This window comes from Otolemur garnettii, unplaced genomic scaffold, assembly GCF_000181295.1.
Source record: "Otolemur garnettii isolate 467f Iridium unplaced genomic scaffold, OtoGar3 scaffold00115, whole genome shotgun sequence".
Classification (NCBI taxonomy): domain Eukaryota; kingdom Metazoa; phylum Chordata; class Mammalia; order Primates; family Galagidae; genus Otolemur; species Otolemur garnettii.
In genome coordinates, this window is record NW_003852510.1 from 6,467,807 (window position 1) to 6,486,578 (window position 18,772).

General features: G+C 40.9%; 1 protein-coding gene and 1 non-coding gene across 3 annotated transcripts in view; one reads left to right on the plus strand and one right to left on the minus strand.

The window, feature by feature from the left end:
- SYNE2 (spectrin repeat containing nuclear envelope protein 2) overlaps positions 1–18,772 on the minus strand; it is a 387,860-nt gene that overhangs the window by 221,453 nt on the left and 147,635 nt on the right. For both annotated transcript variants that reach the window (XM_023517601.1, XM_023517602.1), the window contains 6 exons: positions 18,310–18,467; positions 16,821–16,968; positions 15,548–16,152; positions 12,665–12,844; positions 10,385–10,535; positions 451–609 (listed from right to left, as the gene is read on the minus strand). In XM_023517601.1, the coding sequence (XP_023373369.1) occupies positions 451–609; positions 10,385–10,535; positions 12,665–12,844; positions 15,548–16,152; positions 16,821–16,968; positions 18,310–18,467 (1,401 nt within the window). The remainder of the gene's footprint in view (positions 1–450; positions 610–10,384; positions 10,536–12,664; positions 12,845–15,547; positions 16,153–16,820; positions 16,969–18,309; positions 18,468–18,772) is intronic.
- On the plus strand, positions 1,382–1,486 carry LOC111727642. The gene has a single exon (XR_002775140.1). It is a non-coding gene; the product is annotated as a U6 spliceosomal RNA (small nuclear RNA).

The window sequence follows — 18,772 nt, forward strand, 5'->3', positions numbered from 1 at the left end:
GCACCTTAGCCACTTGAGCCACGGGCACCGAGCCAAGTGTTTATTCTTATGCCTAGAAGTAGGGCCTAACTTTAGTTAATTAAAAATTAATTCCTAAGCTATAAGCTTTGTTATTTAAACACTTTTACAATAGTGTTAGTGGCTCACGCCTGTAATCCCAGCACTCTTGGAGGCTGAGGCAGGTGGTGACTGCCTGAGCTCATGGTTGTTCAAGACCAGCCTGAGGTAGAGTGAGACTCCATCTCTAAAAATAGCCAGGCATTGTGGCGGGCACCTTTAGTCTCAGCTACTTGGAGGCTGAGGCAAGAGAATTACTTGAGCCCAAGAGCGTAAGCTTGCTGTGAGCTCTGAAGCTATAGCACTCTACCAAGGGTGACAAAGTGAGACTCTGTCTCAAGAAAAAAAAGTTATTATTAAACAGAATTTGTACTCAATCAAATTATCACGTACATCAAGCCATCTGTCCACAATAATATTAGCCTCTTTCTCAAAAGGGGGCTCTTCAAAAGTTTTCATTTTATTTAGATGAAATTGTAGATTTTTGCAGATCTTGTTTAACTTGTCTACATCTTCTGAATGTTCGTTAAATTCCTCTTTGACAACTTCAATCTGTAAAAAAAGATATGAAAGATGTTCTTTATATGCTGACATAGACATACAGCTGAGAATCACAATTCTATTATAGGCTATTCAGCTTTAAAAACCACATCACACAAAGCACTCCTCCTTACATTGTTCTTCTTTAAAGCAGGCTTTTATTGTCTCACTTTCTCAATGAAAAGTTTTTAGAATCTTAATCACTGGTTCAACGATGATTCCACACTCAAATTTCCTTCATTTCTGCATAACAAATAATAATGGTCTAAAACCACATTTCTTGTCCATGTGATATAAGAGTCCCCCCAAAAGCACCCCTATTGAGTGGTATTAAAAAATGATAGTTCCAACATTCCTATCATAGGAATTATCTATTTAATGATAAAGAATCTTAAGTGCTTATCTGAATTAAAAAAAAAACCCAAACTCTAAAACCTCTTTAATTTGACTTGTTTAATCTTTCATAATTCAAACTCCCTAATTTCTAATATGAGAAGTTAAATGCTGTTTTATCAAAAGGAAAATCTCTAGTCACTTGGAAATTAAACAACAAACATTTCTAAATATGGGTCACAGAAGAAGTCTCAGGGAAGCTTTAAAATATGTCAAATCAAATTATAAGAAAGCAATAAAACTTGTGAAAGTATGAAGTGCCAATAAGAGGGAAAGTTACAGCACTAAATGTATATATTAGAAATGAGGAAAACTATGAAATCGATAACCTAAGCTACTACTTCAAGGACCTAAGAAAATAACAAAAATAACAAAATAAACCCAAAGCAAAGCTCGCTTCAGCTGCACATATATTAAAATCGAAACAATACAGAGAAGATTACCACGTCCTCTTCACAAGAATGACATGCAAATTCATGAAGCATTCAATATTTTAAAAATAAACTGAAAGCAAGCAAATTGCAGTCAACATAAAAAATAGAAATAATTAAAAACAATACTAGAGAAAAATTAATAAAACAAACTTTTCTTTGAAAAGTTCAGTAAAACTGACAAACCTTTAACAAGACTGATAAAGTAAAAAGAGAAAAGAAAACAATACCAATATTCAGAATAAAATAGGAACACCACCACAGACACTGCAGACATCCAAAGAGTAACACGGGAATGCTGTAACTCTACACACAGAAGCTTGAAAACTTTGATGAAATACACCAAATCTTTGAAAAACACAAAGTACAAATCATCCAACATTAAATACATAATGTAAATAGTACTGTGTACTATTAATAGGAAGGAAATTGAGGGACTTACGTAAAAACTCCCCACAAAGAAATCTACAAGTTCAGATGGCTTCACTTAGAGACTTCCACCAAACATCTATCTACAAGGGAGTTAGGCAGCCTAGATGGCTTCACTAGAGACTTCCACCAAACATTTATCTACAGGGGAATTAGGCAGCCTAGTGTTCATCTCAGGCTGTACCCTTACAACTGACCATACAGAAGGAGGGAGCAGAGAAAACCTACCACAAATACACCCCCTGCTTTGGTCTGTATTGGGAACAGGGGATACAGAGTTGAGGGAATAAATAAATAAAGAGGAGTTAACCCTTAATAGACACAATCTCTTTGGGAAAACAGAAGAGAAGGAAACGCTCTCAATTCACTTTATGAAAGTAGGTTTACTCTGATATCAAAACCAGAGAAAAGGCAGAAACTACAAACCAATATCCCTCATGAATACATACACAAAAATTCTTAACAAAATATCAGCAAATAGAATTCAGCAATATAGAAAAAGAATGATACACTATGACCAAGTAAAGTTTATTCTGGGAACTCAAGGCTGGTTCAACATCCAAAAATTAATCAATGTAATCCACCTTTTTAACAGGCTATCGGAAAAGAAATCACACAATCATACCACTTAATGCAGAAGCATGTATATAAAATGTATATAAAGCATGTATATAAAATGATATAGCCACTCTGAAAAACAGTTTTACAGACCAGGCATGATAGCTCACGCCTATAATCCTACCCTCTTGGAGGCCAAGGCAGATGGATAGCTTGAGCTCAAGAGTTCAAGATCAGCCTGGACAAAAGCAAGACCTCTGTCTCCACTAAAAATAGAAAAACTATTTTTAGGCAAGAGGATCACTTGAGCCTGAGTTGGAGGTTGTTCTGAGCTATGACTCCATGGCACTCTAGCCAGGGTGAGAGTTTGAGACTCTATCTCAAAAAACAAACAAACAAAACAGTTTTCACAGTTTTTTAAAAAAATAAAACATGTACTAAAAATTAACATCTACCCAGCAACCACACTACTGGGCATTTATCCCTGAGAAATAAAGACTTATGGTCACCAAAGGCCCATTCGCAGTTTCATTCATAAAATTCAAACATTAGAACTCAGATGTCCTTCAGTGGATAAATTTGTTTTGTTTGAGACAGAGTCTCACTATGTCACCCTTGGTAGAGTGCCATGGTGTCAAAGCTCACAGCAACCTCCAACTCTTGGGTTTAAGTGACTCTCTTGCCTCAGCATCCCGAGTAGCTGGGACTACAGGCGCCTGCCACAACACTTGGCTATTTTTTGTTGCAATTGTCATTGTTGTTCAGCTGGCCTGGGCTGGGTTTGAACCTGCCAGCCTCAGTATATGTGGCTGGCGTCATAACCACTGTGCTACAGGTGCCGAGTCAAGGGTGAATAGTTAAATTGTGGAACATCTATACCATAGAATACTGCTCAGCAACAAAGGGCAACAGACTATCATGCAAGAACCTACATGATTCTCCAGAGAATAATGCTGAGTGAGACCGGCCAATCTCAAAAACATACATATCATATGATTGATTCCATTTTTAATGACAAAATTATAGAAATAGGCAATATATTAGCAGGTGAAAGGGGAGGCAAGGATTGGAAGTAGGAGGGACGTCGACAGGGCTAGAAAATGACAGTAAGGGGTATTCTTGTGGTAATGGAAATGCTTTTTATCTTCACTGTATGATGTTATTATCCTGATCGTAATGTTCTATAGTATTTATAAGATTTTACCTTTGGAGAAACTCAGTAAAGGAAAACACAGGATTTTTTTTGGTATTATTTTTTAACCACTGCATGTGAATCTATAATTATCTCAAAATAAAAAGTTTAAAGTAAAAAATTAAACTGATACACTGGCAGAGCTGAGATTCAAACTAAAGTCTTCTTGCTCCTGGTTCAGGATTCTTCATCGAGGCTCAGTTAATGAAATATACAAGGTATAGCTCCTATCTTTCTTTTTAAAAAATATTCAAAGAACTTTCTTGTTACACTGGTCCAAGTTTCCACAAGGTGAAGAGAAGAAAAAGGGTAGGAGAGGGCATTTTAGCATTGACAGGAACCGTGGGTTTTGTCCTCCAATGAATGGAAATGGTAAAACAGAGGGTACCAGGCCCACTCTAGCATTTCCCAAACTTAAAAGGTCCTCAGATAGTCCAGTCTCCTAATCTGACTCTCACACTTCTGTCTTTCACTAAAAAAGAGTAGAAATTTGTCACCATATCCTAGATAAGCATCAGTTTCTATGGTTTTATTTATTTTTTTTTTTTATGATTAGAGTTTTATTATAAAGGGCACAAATCAGGACCAGCCGAATGAAGAGACATAGGGAAGGTCTCAAACACACGGCTTATGTGTTTCACCAGAGGAATGGGGCGTGTCACCCTCCCAGTACACTGATGTGTTCACCAACCAGGAAGCTACATCAAGCTTGAGTATCCAGAGTTTTTATTGGGGTTTCACTATATATTGATTGTATCACCAGCCACGGGACTCAACTCAATCTCCAGCTTCCTTCTCCATAGGTCAGGCTGAAGCAAAGCTTTAGCCCTCTAATGCCAAGGTTGGTCTTCCTGGTGACCAGCCCCCATCCTGAGTCTTCTCACCTCTTAGCATAAACTCATGATCCCAGGGAAGCAGGAACCCCTCTCTTGAGGAGAGGGTCAAGTAGGTAACCCAAGGGAAGCTCTGTGCAAGGTGCTGTGGAGCTGGGAGTAGAGGGGCGCACCTTGCTGTCTGGAGCCATTCCTTTTGCAGCGGTTAGGACCTCACGTAACCCAGCCTCGCGGGGCTGCCTCACAACCCTGGAGTCCTAAAATCGGAGGCACTTGGGTATCCATCTGACTTCTCATTTTGCAGAATGAGAGGAAGAGGGAGAGGATCACTCTGTTCACCCCAGGAGGAGATGCCTTGTAGCACGCGTGAAGGGAGAACCTTGGTCCCCTGGGGAAGTACCAGGAATCCGCAGAAACACAATCATAATACGATCCTGGACCCAGAGCCGGGGGATTGTCAGAGTTACCGTGGCGTGATAAACCAAAGATTAGGGTCAAACCTTTGGACCTTCAGGACAGGGTGGCAAATTATTTCTGTTTTAATTATTCCAAAATCATTCTGCGATCTGTAATACTAATATATTGTCTTTTACCTCATTTCCCCTCTCGCTATTGATGTTAATTAGGAGTATTTGAGCAATTATTTTTGAGCTTTTTTTTTTCTACAGTTGATTCTTACGGCAGCACCTGTAGCTCAGTAGGTAGGGCACCGGCCACATACACTGAGGCTGGTGGGTTCTAACCCAGCCAGGGCCAGCTAAAATCAACAATGACAACTGCAACAAAAAAAATGGCCAGGCATTGTGGCGGGCGCCTGTAGTCCCTGCAACTTGGGAGGCTGAGGCAAGAGAATCACTTAAGCCCAAGAATTTGAGGTTGCTGTGAGCTTTGATGCCATGGCACTCTACCAAGGGCGACACAGACTCTGTCTCAAAAAAGAAAAAAAAAAAGAGTTGATTCTTAAAGGTGATAATCACAGCCATAGACAGGTCTGGGGCTGCCTGATGTGCCTTGAAAGATTTGAATGCCATAAAGCGATGTTTAGCATTCTCTCCTGCATTACTGAGCAGGTAGAAAATGTTCCATGTTCGTCATGCTGATGTCAACAGGCAAGTTGCCTGCTACAGAAGGCTGCTGCTTAGGCCCCACCCAGGTGCTCCCGAGGGTTGAAATTTCAGCAGACTTTTAGCCCATTTAGACCTGTGATGGGTACAGTGCTTCCTCAGGAAGCTGTCGATAAAAAATTCTCAGACTGATAGAATGTCTGTCTGAGCTTTACATTAGAAGGATCCAAGGGCAGGGCGTAGAGAAGGGGATGAAGGGTAAACGGCACACTGGTAGTTGGAACAGCGATGGAGACGTGAGGGCTTGTTATTTCTGCCACTGCACATGTTGATAATTTCTATAATAGAAAGTTTTAAAATGAAACAAAAACAGCCCAGGACAGCACAGGCCCTGTTCTATGAATTTTATCCTTGGAATTGGGGTAGGAGTTGCAAGAGGCATGGATGGAAGCTGTCTGGCCTTTGTTTTTGGTTCGTGGGGAAGACTTTCAGTCCTTGAAATTTCCCAAATAAGAGGAGCATCTTTGTGGCTGGGTGCAGTGGCTCACCCCTGTAATCCTAACAGTCTGGGAGGCCAAGGCAGGTGGATCGCTTGTGCTCAGGAGTCAAGACCAGCCTGAGCAAGAGTGAGACCCTGTCTTTGAAACTAGCAGGGAGTTGTGGTGGGCATCTGTAGTCCCAGCTCCTTGAGACACTAAGGCAAGAACATCACGTGAGCCCAAGAGTTTGAGGTTGCTGTGAGTTACGGTGCAACAGCACTCTACCCAGGGCCACAAAGTGAAAAACTCTTGTCTTTAAAAAAAAAAAAAAGTTTCTATGGTTTTAAAGAACAAAAGTTCTCAGTGGTGTCAGCTTCCAGCTCCTGGTGCAGAGCATTATAAACACGCTACAGAACTGGCTGTCTCTGAAGACAGCACCTCAGTCATCACGAAACTCACACAAAGTTATGTCAGCAGCCAGTACTAACACTTGCTTTTTTCTGAGACTCCCAGACAATTTGAGGAAAGAATTAAACACTAGTATACTAAAATGTCTGTATTTTTTATACAAAATAACCTCTTGTTTCAACAAACATATAAAGTGCCCATACACTTGATATTATGTTAGATACAAAATTCTCAGTAAGGCAAGTCTGTGCTACTGGACATTTCTTAAAGGTAATTATAGTTATTTTATTAATGTTTAAAATAATCTTTTACAACTAAGCCATTCTAGTTGATTAAAGAGTATAGCCAAAGCAAAGTTAGCCAAGTTAACCTAGCCCCACTTTTTTCTTCTTATAGAAGCTGCTAATATGACTGTGAAAACTGCAATATGTAAATTAGACTGTATTTATGAATAGGCAGGATCAGTGTGCATGAAGAATTCAACACATGGACATGTGTTAGTCTTCTCCTTCATGTTGCTGTCTTGTTGTCGAACAGGTTAGATGAGTTACATCTCCCTGGGATCAGCATTTTGCACCTGTCTTCTCTCTCCACCCACATAGGCTGGGGACCACAGCATATGATGACCAAGCCAAGAAGATAGAAGCTGTTGTCATCACCATCATCATTTTTATTAGCATCACTTCATTAGTAGTAGTGGTATTACTTAAAACCTCAAACCCACACAATAAACCCATTTGGAAATAAAAACAATTTTTATGGCTTCAGAGTTTTCTGGCATCTGGGGAAAATCATTTATTGGAGAAGAAGAGGTATAGTTAGATCAGTAAAGAAAAAGTAAATCAGTAAATTTGCAAAGTATTATAATAAATATCTTTGGTATTAAAGATTTTCCCTATTTAAGGTTATTTCCTTAGGATTAATTCCTAGAAGTGAAATATTCCAATGGTAGAAAGATTTCCAAAGATCTTGAGTGACATTGTCAGTGTTTTCTACAAAATGTTTATTGCTGCCCAATTCATAATCACCAAGTCATGGATGCAGCCCAAATGCCCATCAACCCATAAATGAATAAACAAATTATGGTATATGTATACCATGAAATACTATGCAGCTATAAAAAAGATAGAGATTTTATATCTTTTATGTTTACCTGGATGGAGCTGGAACATATTCTTTTTAGTAAAGTATCTCAAGAATGGAAAAAAGTATCCAGTGTATTCAATACTATTATGAAACCAATATATAAATACATGTTCATACAAATGATAAAACACAAGTATAGTCCAGAAAGAGGGATAAATCAGTTTCAAAGTACTCCCCTTGGGAAGCTATGCACTGATGCTGGCACCCAGTCCACCTTTCAAAGCAATCTGGGAACTCTTTTTCTGGAATGACCATCAGAGCTCTTATAGTGTGGGGTCTGACAGTTAAGTTCACAAACTTGTCACCATGCACTTTCTTGGTAGCACTGCACCACCAACTCGATAAGGTTTCATAACCTTGGAATATCAGTGTCTCACAGCTGTGTTTGTGTAGACATGTGGCAATGTCTTGCAGAGCAGTGTTCATTTTTGTCATTACGTGTTTTTGTGTGCCATACAACAATAGCTCTGATGGTCATTCCAGAAAAGAGTTCCAAAATTGCTTTGAAGGGTGGACTAGGTGTCAGCGCAGAGCTTCCCAAGGGGAGGACTTCAAAGGAGACCATAGTGATATTCAGCAATGAGGTCTGTACACCTTTGTCAACTTAATTGTCAAACCTCACATATATACTAAGCAGCTATTGTTATAAGACACCTAAGAAAGGGGTTCTATAATAGTTTTTATTTTATATTTTTCTATTAATTCATAATAAAAACACCATCTACACTTCAAGTTTAACATGAAAGATTTAGTATACATGTTTGTCTCTATTCTTTCTGCAAATGCTACTTTAAGAGCACACAAAAATTAAAATGGTATAAATCCACAGGTACAAAGAAAAGAGTATGGGAATGCTCTCAGATGAGAGGTGAGAAGCTGACCAGAGGAAGCCAAAACCTCAGCCTAGCCTGAGATGGGGAGGAGGAGGGAGGAAGCCAACAGAAGTAAGTCCGTCTGTGCCACGGAATCTAGAACAAGTCTAGAAATTACCTCACAGTACCCATGAAAGCAGCCCCAGGAAGGAAGATTCAGTGACATTTTTAAGAGAAACCCAGTTAGACTCTCCAGTCCTCTTCCTGCTTAGATGCCCTCCCTCTGGACCCTGCTGGAAAACCAAAGGTTGACTTTCTGGAGACGCTCTAGACTCAGGGCTGCTGAGCACAGCTGAGGACAGAGGAGAGTCCTGTTGTGACAGCCACAGAGGAGCTAATGATAGCAGAAAGGTCAAGGCCTGGCACTAGATTCCACGTAGGGCAACTCACCCTTGAGAGGGGCCACCTGCTGTAGGTTCCAGGATGTGGTTTGTTAGTCAGATAAATAACTTACACAGAAAGTAGTGTCCAGTTACAAGGCAGCAAGAAGAGCTGCAGACAGGCCACACGCAGCATGGGACAGCATAGCTGATACTCATTAAGGCGCCAAGTAAGTCCCAGGCGCTGCACCTGGGAACCTCTGCTAGGTTCTTTACAAGTGCTGCCTCACTGAATCAGGAAAGGGATGCTTACTGCTCTCAACAGCGTGCCTCGTAACAGGGCCAAGATGGGGCTCCGGGTCAGAGGATTTGCATAAACAAAGCAAAGCTGCAAGTCAAGAGAGTCTAGATATCTGGTCAGTATAAAAGATAGGGTCTCAGGGTCTACCAAAGGCAAAGACCTTGACCCTGAAGAGTTTTAGGGCACAGAGAAGGGTAGTTATGTGAATTGCCTGAGGGGATCTTGCAAGGCTGAACATGCTGGATTCTCTGAGAATCAGGGAATCCAGAGCTCCTTAAATCTACAAGAATGAGGACAGGATCCTCCCAGATGCCCAAACCAGACAACCCAAAAGCTGCCTGCGCTAGATGGAACTGGACAAGTTGCACCCGAGAGACTCTGACTCATTCCGAACTCTACTCAGGGACTTGGTGACTTCAGGGAAGCTAGATAGGAAATTACAGCCACATGCTGTATAACTGGTGTCCAAATAGGGTTCTTTACGACTGTTCTAAAAACTAAGTCTGAGACATGGGGTCCAGACAAGGCTATTCCTGACACACTGGGTGTCACTTGAGCATCAGGGTTAACAGTTACAGATAAAGACTAAATTGTAATAATCGGATCTATTTAAGCCTCCACTGATTTGCTCACCGCAACTGAGAAGTTTCAGAAAACTGCTTCCCAACATTCACGTGTACCACGAAGCCCACATTTCACAGACACTTTTGACACCTTGAAAGCCCTTGAGCTGAGTTCCCATGAAATCAACAGAAAAAGCAGCCTTCTGGTGTAAGCCATCTAGTGTGTAGCATAGCGTACTCTTCCCTGAGGCTGCCTCACTGGCTGATGCCTGAGTAAAACCATAGGAAATAATGACATCTAGTGTCCAAAAATTACTCTGCTTCGATATTGGTAAGCTGTGAACACAGATGGAGCAACTGGGGATAGGCATGCATGATGCTACAGAAAACAATAAATAAAAACATAGCTTTCCTTTGTCCACTAACAACAGAGAGGATTTTCTTGCTAATTTCATCCTCTCACATCAGCAGTGAAGACACAGGTTCTTTTTAAATAGAAGGTCAGTGCAAAGGCTGTTGCAAACTCAGAGAGGCTGCAGCAGGGGCGACTCTGGGCTGTAGCAGAACCATGGCCCCAAGATCAAACCCCAGACAGAAGCAAACCACCATCTATTTGGGGACTGGTTGGTTTCAAACCCTGGTGATAAATTTAATAAATTCTTAGAGACTAGATAAAATAGGGTATTGGTAACTTCTTTTAAACCAAATTTTGAGAAGACTTCATTTATAATATTCTTTACTGTCAGGCTTGCAAGTTATGTCACTATGCAAAAATTTTCTTCTGGAACTTGGACTCACCTCTGCTATCCTCTTCTTCAGGTTTTCCTTCCCCATGTACAAAGACGGCAAGGACATTACATTCTCTTCTTTCTGAATCAAAGTCGTCAAGACACTTTTAAAACTCTGATACTGCTTTAAGAGCTCTAAAACTCTTCCACACTGTTCTAGACTATGAAGAGAAAAAACATTAAATGGTTAAATGTCTGAAAATAACAAAAGCATCTGTCTCTTTGTAAGTATTTAACGGTAATGACTAATAAAAAGTGTCTATTTCACATGGTTTATAACATTATTTTACCAATTTAACCTAAGAATGATGGCACAGTTTATCTGTCAAACAGATGGTATAATCACTGGATTAGTACTGTTACCAGGTCAGTATTAAAAAGTCACTAGGGGTAAGCTCTGGAAAGAAACAGAGGATTTATAACCCTAAGGAATCAGTATCTCAAGTTCATCACTGACCCAAAGATATACTTAGAAAATAGTTCCTCCCTAGCATTATTCTAGATTATTTCCATACGAATTCTGCAAGTCATAGGTTGTTTACGAGGACAATTTCTCTACTCATTCCAGGTTTAGTCCTTTTTCAAAAGTAAAGTAGCACAGATAACACAGCATCCAGGATGCCTGGTTTCTACCATAGCTGGGCCCTAACTGGTCTTGTGACTTTGAATGAGTTACTTTAGCCTCTTTGGATCTCAATTCTTTCTTTAGGAAAATCAGAAGGTTGACTAGATCTAACGGCACAAAAAGGCTTTATCTTGACTATCATACCCTCAGGTTCCGGCAGGAAATAGGAAATAGAAATTCTCAGATGAATTCTGAAGAAAAGGTGCCAAAAGGGCCTCTGATAGTTGGGAGAATTAAGGGAAATAGCCAGAGGAGCTGACGCACCCAGGGGAAAAGCCAGGGCAGGCAGGTTATGCCACCTGCCTGAAGGGGACAGAGAAGACAGTGCCCTGAGAGCACATCAGGAGGTGCCAGAAACACTTGCTAAAAAGAAGCCAGTGAAGAGCACCCTGGCTCCCCAGTCGCCCCTAATCTCCTCCTGCTGCCTCCCACTCCCTAGCCCAGCTGGAACCCCAGGAAGCTGCTGTGGGTAGGGGTCAGTCTCCCTGACTCCCTACCCTGTGCAGATAGTAAGGGGAGAAAGCACAGATGGAAAAAAGCCAGAGGAACTGACAACCGTAAATGCAAGGAATCACAAAAACAGCCACATCTCTCAAAGAAATAAATAATGTCATATTTTAAAAAGTAAGAATTGCTAACTGGGACTGATATGTCATGGTCTTTATAGTTCAGAAAACTTTTGTGACTAGCTCAGACTGTGCAAGAAACACAACATTCGCTCTTGAAGTAGGCGAGTGCAGTAGAGTAGGGCTCTCCACTCCCAGAGACGTCCCCATGATGATTCCTGAATCCTGTGAATGTCACCTTGCCTGCTACCTCACAAGGCAAAAAGGACTTTGCAGAGGTGATCAAGCTGAGGACCAGAGAACGGAGATTATCGGGGACTGTGTGGGTGGAGCTGGTGTCATCATAGGGGTCCTTCTTCGGGGTTTCCCTGAACAGAAGACACTGTCTAATATATATATATATATATATATATATTTTTTTTTTTTTTTTTTTTTTGTCCCCCCCAAGAAGACACACTAAGGCTTATTTTCAGGGGATGTCTTCCTCTCTGCACCAAAATGCATGGCATGGCTATGCAGATACGCGGGTCTTATCATCGGGGCAGGTGTTATATTTAACAAATGCATAGAAATCCTGCTAGGGCTTATTTTGGGGGTAGGTCTTATTTTTGGGGAAACATGGTAAGTGGGTGGGAGGCAGGAGAAGGTGTCCAAGAAGGAGAAGTGAAGACAGAACTGAGGTCAGAAGAGACAAAGACACTATATGCTGTTTAAAAGATGCAGGAAGGCCAGGCATGTCAGAGGCTTCTAGAAGATGGAAAGGAGTCTCCAGAAGGAACACCACTCGGTTTTAAGACTTGCTAATTCCAAAAGTATAAGGAAATAAATTGGTGTTGTTTCTAAGCCACTGAATTTGTGCTCATTTCTTATGGCAGCCAGAGGAAACTCATCCTGGGGGATGACAATCAGGCACATTTGTATCCCCTGGAGAGAACTCTTAGGTCATTCTGGCTATAACCTAGGGCTCTCAGTCTTGTCCCAGGCACTGGCCCTGTGGGCTCCAGTGTGAAATACTTATGTGATTTCAACATAAAAATTCCAAAACTTAATTGTGCTACAGGCACTTTTTCTGATTCGGGAGGAGCATTTTTTCCCTTACCTTTCAGTGATCAATGCTTTTGTATTCTCCCACAGAAGCACTGTATTTTGGCACTGCTGATTCAAGGTTTTTTCTCTGCCATCTTTGAATTGTGGAAGAGAACTGGCCATTTCTTGTAATTGTGTCTTTTCTTCTTCATATTCATCCAGATCCTTATCCAGTTTGAGTAATGATATTTTCCTTGATTATGAATGAGAACAGTTTGATAGCCAACTGTTAACCAGTTTGATTCAACAGAACTATGGGTAACTTGGGGAGCTAGTGAACTTTCATTTGTCTCCATAAGGGTCATGCCAATATTACACATTTTTATTACAGACATCAGGAGTCTCTTGGCATTTACAGAATACTAATTTGGTGTTTTTGAATAACATAACAAATACATGGAACCATGAGCAGTAATTTTTTCTATGATGAAGACACATGTAAAAGGAATGTATTATGCATATAAGAGAAAGTGAGGGAAAAAAGATGTGTGTGCGTATGTGTGAGGAAGCGGGCAGGACATGTGAGGAGGAGAAGGATGGATGATCCAAGCTGCAGGGCTCCTGAGGGAGGGGAGGGCAGCCTCAGAGGAAGGAAAAAGCCAGGGAAATCCTGCACTCTGTGCTATGCACAAAATCTCTCCGGTATCAAAAAGGAGTCATTTAGCCAAGGGTGGACTAATCCCAGAGGGATGACTCGCCTAAAGTGCTCACTGCCTTGACTTCCCTCCTCTCAGGCAGATTTCACTCCCTGCTGCTCCACCAAACTGCTCCTGTCAACATCTCTGATAACCCCCACCTGGCAAAAACCTCAATCCATTCTCAATCTTCACCTTGTGTCACTGGTCAGTGCCATAGGACACAGCTGATCACTCCTCCTCATTGAAATGCCTTCTCCCATAGCCATGGGACTCTCGTGATTTCCCTCCTCATACACTGGCTCCTCCTCACCTCCCTGGTCTCTCAGCACGGAAAGCCCCAGAGATGGCTGCAACATGGACCTCTGACTTGGACCTCTTCCTCATCTGTCTGCACTTACTCCCCAGCAATCCAGTTTCATGGCTTTAAATAGCCGTGAGAAAATGAGAAAAACTCATCCGCCCAGACCTCTCTGCTGACTCCTAACACCATCTATTTTTATGTCTTACTGACAGCACTACTTAGTGTCAAATAAGTATTTCGAGCCTATCTTTTCTAAAATTGAGCACTCCTGGTGGTCTGTTCACCACTCCAAATCACTCCAGTCTTTCTCTCTTCATTTCAATGGCAAGTCCATTCTTCCGACTGTTCATCTCAAACCTGGGAAGCATTTTTAACTCTAATCTTCCTTTTATGCCTTACATCCAATGCAACAACAAATCTTCTGGACCCTTTCTTCAACATATACACAGAGGTGCAGCCCTTCTCTCCACCTCCCCCAGCCAATGCCGCCATCTCCTTTACCCCGATCACCACAGTAGGTCAAACCAGATGCATGTGTCTCCTCTTGACACTTTTAGTCTACTCTCAACACACTGGCCAGAGAGAAGCATGATGATGAAAACCACATCACTTCCCTCTGCTCGGACTCCTCTAGTGACTTCCCATGTCACTCAAAGGACAAACCAAAGTCACCACATGCCCACAAGTCCCTGGATGAACTAAGACATCTGTCCAAATTGTCTCTGACCGCCCCTGCTGCACTTTCTCTTCCAACGCACCTGACCTTGGTACCTCAGCCCAGACAGCTCCTCCTCCAGGTAGACAGCTGGCTTGCTCTCAGGTGATGCCAATGTCACCCTTCCTGACAGCCCTATTGAATACCTCCTCCTTGCTCCCTTAGTTTTTGTCCATGGTTTTCATCACCACGAGATATGCTAAGTATCCTGCTCCTCTCACTAAAAAATAAACTCTAAAAGGGGCAAGAACTTTCGTCTATTTTGTCAACTGCTATATCCCCAATACCTAAAACAATGCCTGGCACAGTATATATGTTTTTCTATTGATAATTAAACTTAACATACAGTTTTTCATTTATGAGAATTTGTCTTTATTATCTATGAATATGTCATTAAAATTTATTAAAGCAATAACTAAATTAATAATTAGTATAATGTCTCATTAAGAACTGGAACACTTCAGGAGCAAAAGTCTGACTGGGATGAGGTCATAGGGCGATTTCAGAGGGAGAGTACACTTAGTGTAACTGAGGGTCTTGGCCAGCTAAAGACCCCTCAAGAGACCATTGAGCCTGAGGAACTAGGGGTGGGTAGAAGAGGGGACGGAAGGTGGGAGAGATTTAGCAAGAAGAGAAGAGTTCACAGCAGAGGCTCTCACTAATCTTCAACTTTCAGACCATTTTGGATGCTGAGGAGGTCACCAACCTCAGTCTACCCTGATTCTGCTCAGTCTCCAGAATCAACACTAACCTTAGCTTACCTCTTCAATTCAGTCTTTTGTCCTCCTCCTCAGACCCCACCCTAATCCTGCCAGGAGAAGGGGTGGCAAAGAACTAAGGGAGAAAGTGCACAGATGTGGCAGATACATCTTCTCCCCTCCCACCCGTTTCTTTAACGTCAGAGGGGTGGAGTTTGCCAGGCTTCTGTACGTAAGACAACTCCACAGTAAACACACAGAGGAACAGGGGATTGTGAAGTAACTCAAGTGTGGTGCTTTACGCACCTCACCCCTGACTTCACCTCCTTGGTCCACAAGAACATACACTTTAAAGAGAAAAAGAATTATACACCATTTTGTTAAGGCACAATATTAACCAAAAAATGCCCGCTTGGAAAGTCTACAGAAGAGCACACTGAATGCTGAGTAGAGTGGGATGGGCCAGAAGCAGACAGATGTGGGAAGGATCGTGTCACCTAATAGGTATGTAAAGATACAGAAACAGGCCGCACACAATACCTACCGATGTTTCACAGCTGGAGCCGTGGGATCCTTAAGACCAATCTTACTGATCTGATTCTGCACATCTTCAATATTTTTAAGGAGTTCTTCATTTTTGGAAACGCAAGCCTCTAGCAACTCGTGTTCCTCAGCAAGTCTCTCCCGCACACCATGTGTCTCCACTAACTGTACTGACACAGCATCAGAAAGTTTCTCACAGGAGGTGTCTTCACCCCGTGTAGCGTCTTTAAAGCTCATATCAAGCATCTTCAAACGTTCGTCCAAGCGTCTGGCATTGTCTTTCATCAGTTGAATTTCTTCTGCTTTATTTTTTGCTGTCGGAGTATTTTCTGATATCGCCTGTGTACCTGAGGCTGAATGGCCTGGAATAAGCTCAGCAGAGAGTTGAGACATTCTGAGAGACCCCAGAAAATCCTCCAGCGCCTTGAGGACATCTTCAGTTGTCTGCACCTTGTGATTCATTTCTTCAAGTCGTGTTTTGCATTTCAGTATAATCTTCTGCACTGCATGCACATCCAGTGGATGTAATTCCTTCCATACAAAGTTGCCTGACTCTCCTAAATTATTGCATATTTCAATCTGCTCTGCTATGGAATCTTGGATATTCTAAAATAAAAGTAAAAAAACCTAAAAAGACTCAGGCAAGAAGAAGACAGACTGTGCATCAGAAACTACCTCCAAATTACCTGACTAGATTTGATCTAGAAAAATGTTTCTCAGTTTGACCAAAGCTGACAGTTGCAGCATAAGGAAGCATTTGAATTATGAATGAGACAGTCCTGTAGTTTCATTATCTGATACCCTTCCTGATGTTTCAGTCCCCCAAAGAAAATAAGTACAGAAATCTATTGCTTCAAAGAAAATAACTGGAGAGTGAACTGCTGAGAACTCTATTTTCTAATTTGAAAAATGAAACAGACACCTTGGATTTAAGATGAGATTTGGAATAAGAAAATTATATAATATGCTAATCTAACTAGACAAGTCTAATATGATATTTACTAATTTAGTCATTGAAAAAGGCATTCATAAATAAAGCCTCATTTTGGTATTCAAAGAAAACGCCCCATTATTTACTACATAGTACCCACCTCCAAATTTGTAAGGAATTAAAGAGTTGAGAAATAAATAAGAAGTCTAAATCACTGAAGATTTTTCAGTCGTGGCTCATATTCTAATTCTATACTATGATAAATAACTAATGATTCATAAATATCTATAAATCTCTAAAGAATGGGTCATTCTGTAAATACACCATGAGAACTTACACTTACCCTCAGGTTTTGATAAAGGCCATCGGCATCAATGAGATAAAATTCCTGGACAGTCACTTCACTCGGGGGCAGGTCTGAGTCACAGAGAAGGCGTAACCCATTCTCCACCGGTAACACAATCTGTAGTGCAGTCTCCAAAGACTTCATTCTGGGTAAAAAACAAACCAGAAATGAGGGGAGACTACAGCAGAATTGTATCCTATAGAATATATTAACACCATTATTTAACCAAGAATATAATTACACAATAAAAATATATAATCCTATGTATAGATCATTATTAATGATTTCTTCTTTTACTCTCTAAAGTATCCCAATACTGGGGGCAGCACTTGTGGCTCCACCAGCCCCATATGCCGGAGGTGGCGAGTTTAAACCCAGCCCCAGCCAAAAACTGCAAAAAAAAAAAAAAAGTATCCCAATATCCAAGCATTTTTATTTTCTGAGACAGAGTCTTACTATGCTGCCCTTGGTAGAGTGCTGTTGCATCACAGCTCACAGCAACCTCAAACTCTTGGGCTTAAGTAATTCCTTTGCCTCAGCCTCCCAATAGCTGGGACCCGCCACAACAGGTAGTCATTTTTTGGTTGTAGTTATCATTGTTGTTTCGCAGGCCCAGGCTGGATTTGAACCCGCCAGCTCTGGTATATGGGGTTGGTGCTGTAGCCGCTGAGCTATAGAGGTCGAGCGTCCAAGCATTCTTAATAGTTTGAAGAGATATCACGTTGAATGGAAAATTGTAAAATATGTCAAGTCTTTTCCTTTCCTATGAAGTAAATGTTTTAATGTAATCTAACTTCATTTTGATGACTAAGAATACATATAGTTATTTTATTATAATTACGGGATAACTTGCTACATGGAAATATAGTGAGGTTCAAATGTACCAGTAATATGCTGAAATGTGTGAGTATGGGTAGGTGACATGTAGACTTTGAGTCTTAATTTCTTCCCAGGTGAAACAGGAAATGTGTACTGGAGATATATGGCCTCTGGATATGGGGTAATGACAGAACTCTCTATTCAGCATGCCCAGAAAAGTTATGTGACTTGGCAGAATTCATGTCCAAGAGGAGACAGAAGGAAAGGTAGGCTTCTCCAGTGGCCTTGGGAGCCTGCCAGACCTTAAGACCCACTGAAGTCTCTATGCCTGTAATCCTACACCCTAGGAGGCCAACGCAGGAGGATTGCTTGAGCTCAGGTGTTTGAGACCAGCCTAATAAGAGTAAGACTCCACATCTAATAAAAGTGGAAAACTTAGCCAGGCATTGTAGTGGTGCCTATAGTCCCAGACACTTAGGTGGTTGAGGCATGAAGGTTGCTTGAATCTAGGAATTTTTGAGGCTGCTGTGAGCTCTGATGAGGGCACGGCACTCTACCCAGGGTGACAGAGTGAGACTCTTGTCTCAAAAATAAAATAAAATAAAATAAAAATAGAATAAAAAGGTATAAAATAAAAATAAAAACTAAAAGTATCTCAGAATTTTACCTGGTCTTAAGGGCCATCTGAAACTCTCTTTCCTTTCCCTTTAAACTGTTTCTTTCTTTAACCATAAAAGGCTTCTTTTTGTCACTCACACGATTTTCTAACTTCAGTGAAGTGATTTCAAATGCTTTCCAACATGTTTCAGTTTCATTTTGTAAGAGCTAAATGAAACACAGAAATTAATTTATCAATTAATGGGTTAATAGGTACAATTCTTACAAAATGAGACAATTATCATCTGTGACAGCAAATACAATGTGTTACACAAAAATCATTTTAAAATATTTTCCTTGTGATTACCAGGGTTGGGACTTTATGTAGGAGCCACTTCATAAACATTCTTTTTACACACATACACACACACACAAATATATATATATATATGTATATTCCAACAACTTACAAGTGAACTGTCATAGGGCAGTGATTTTCTTTTTCTTTTTTCTTTTCTTTTTTTTTTTTTTTT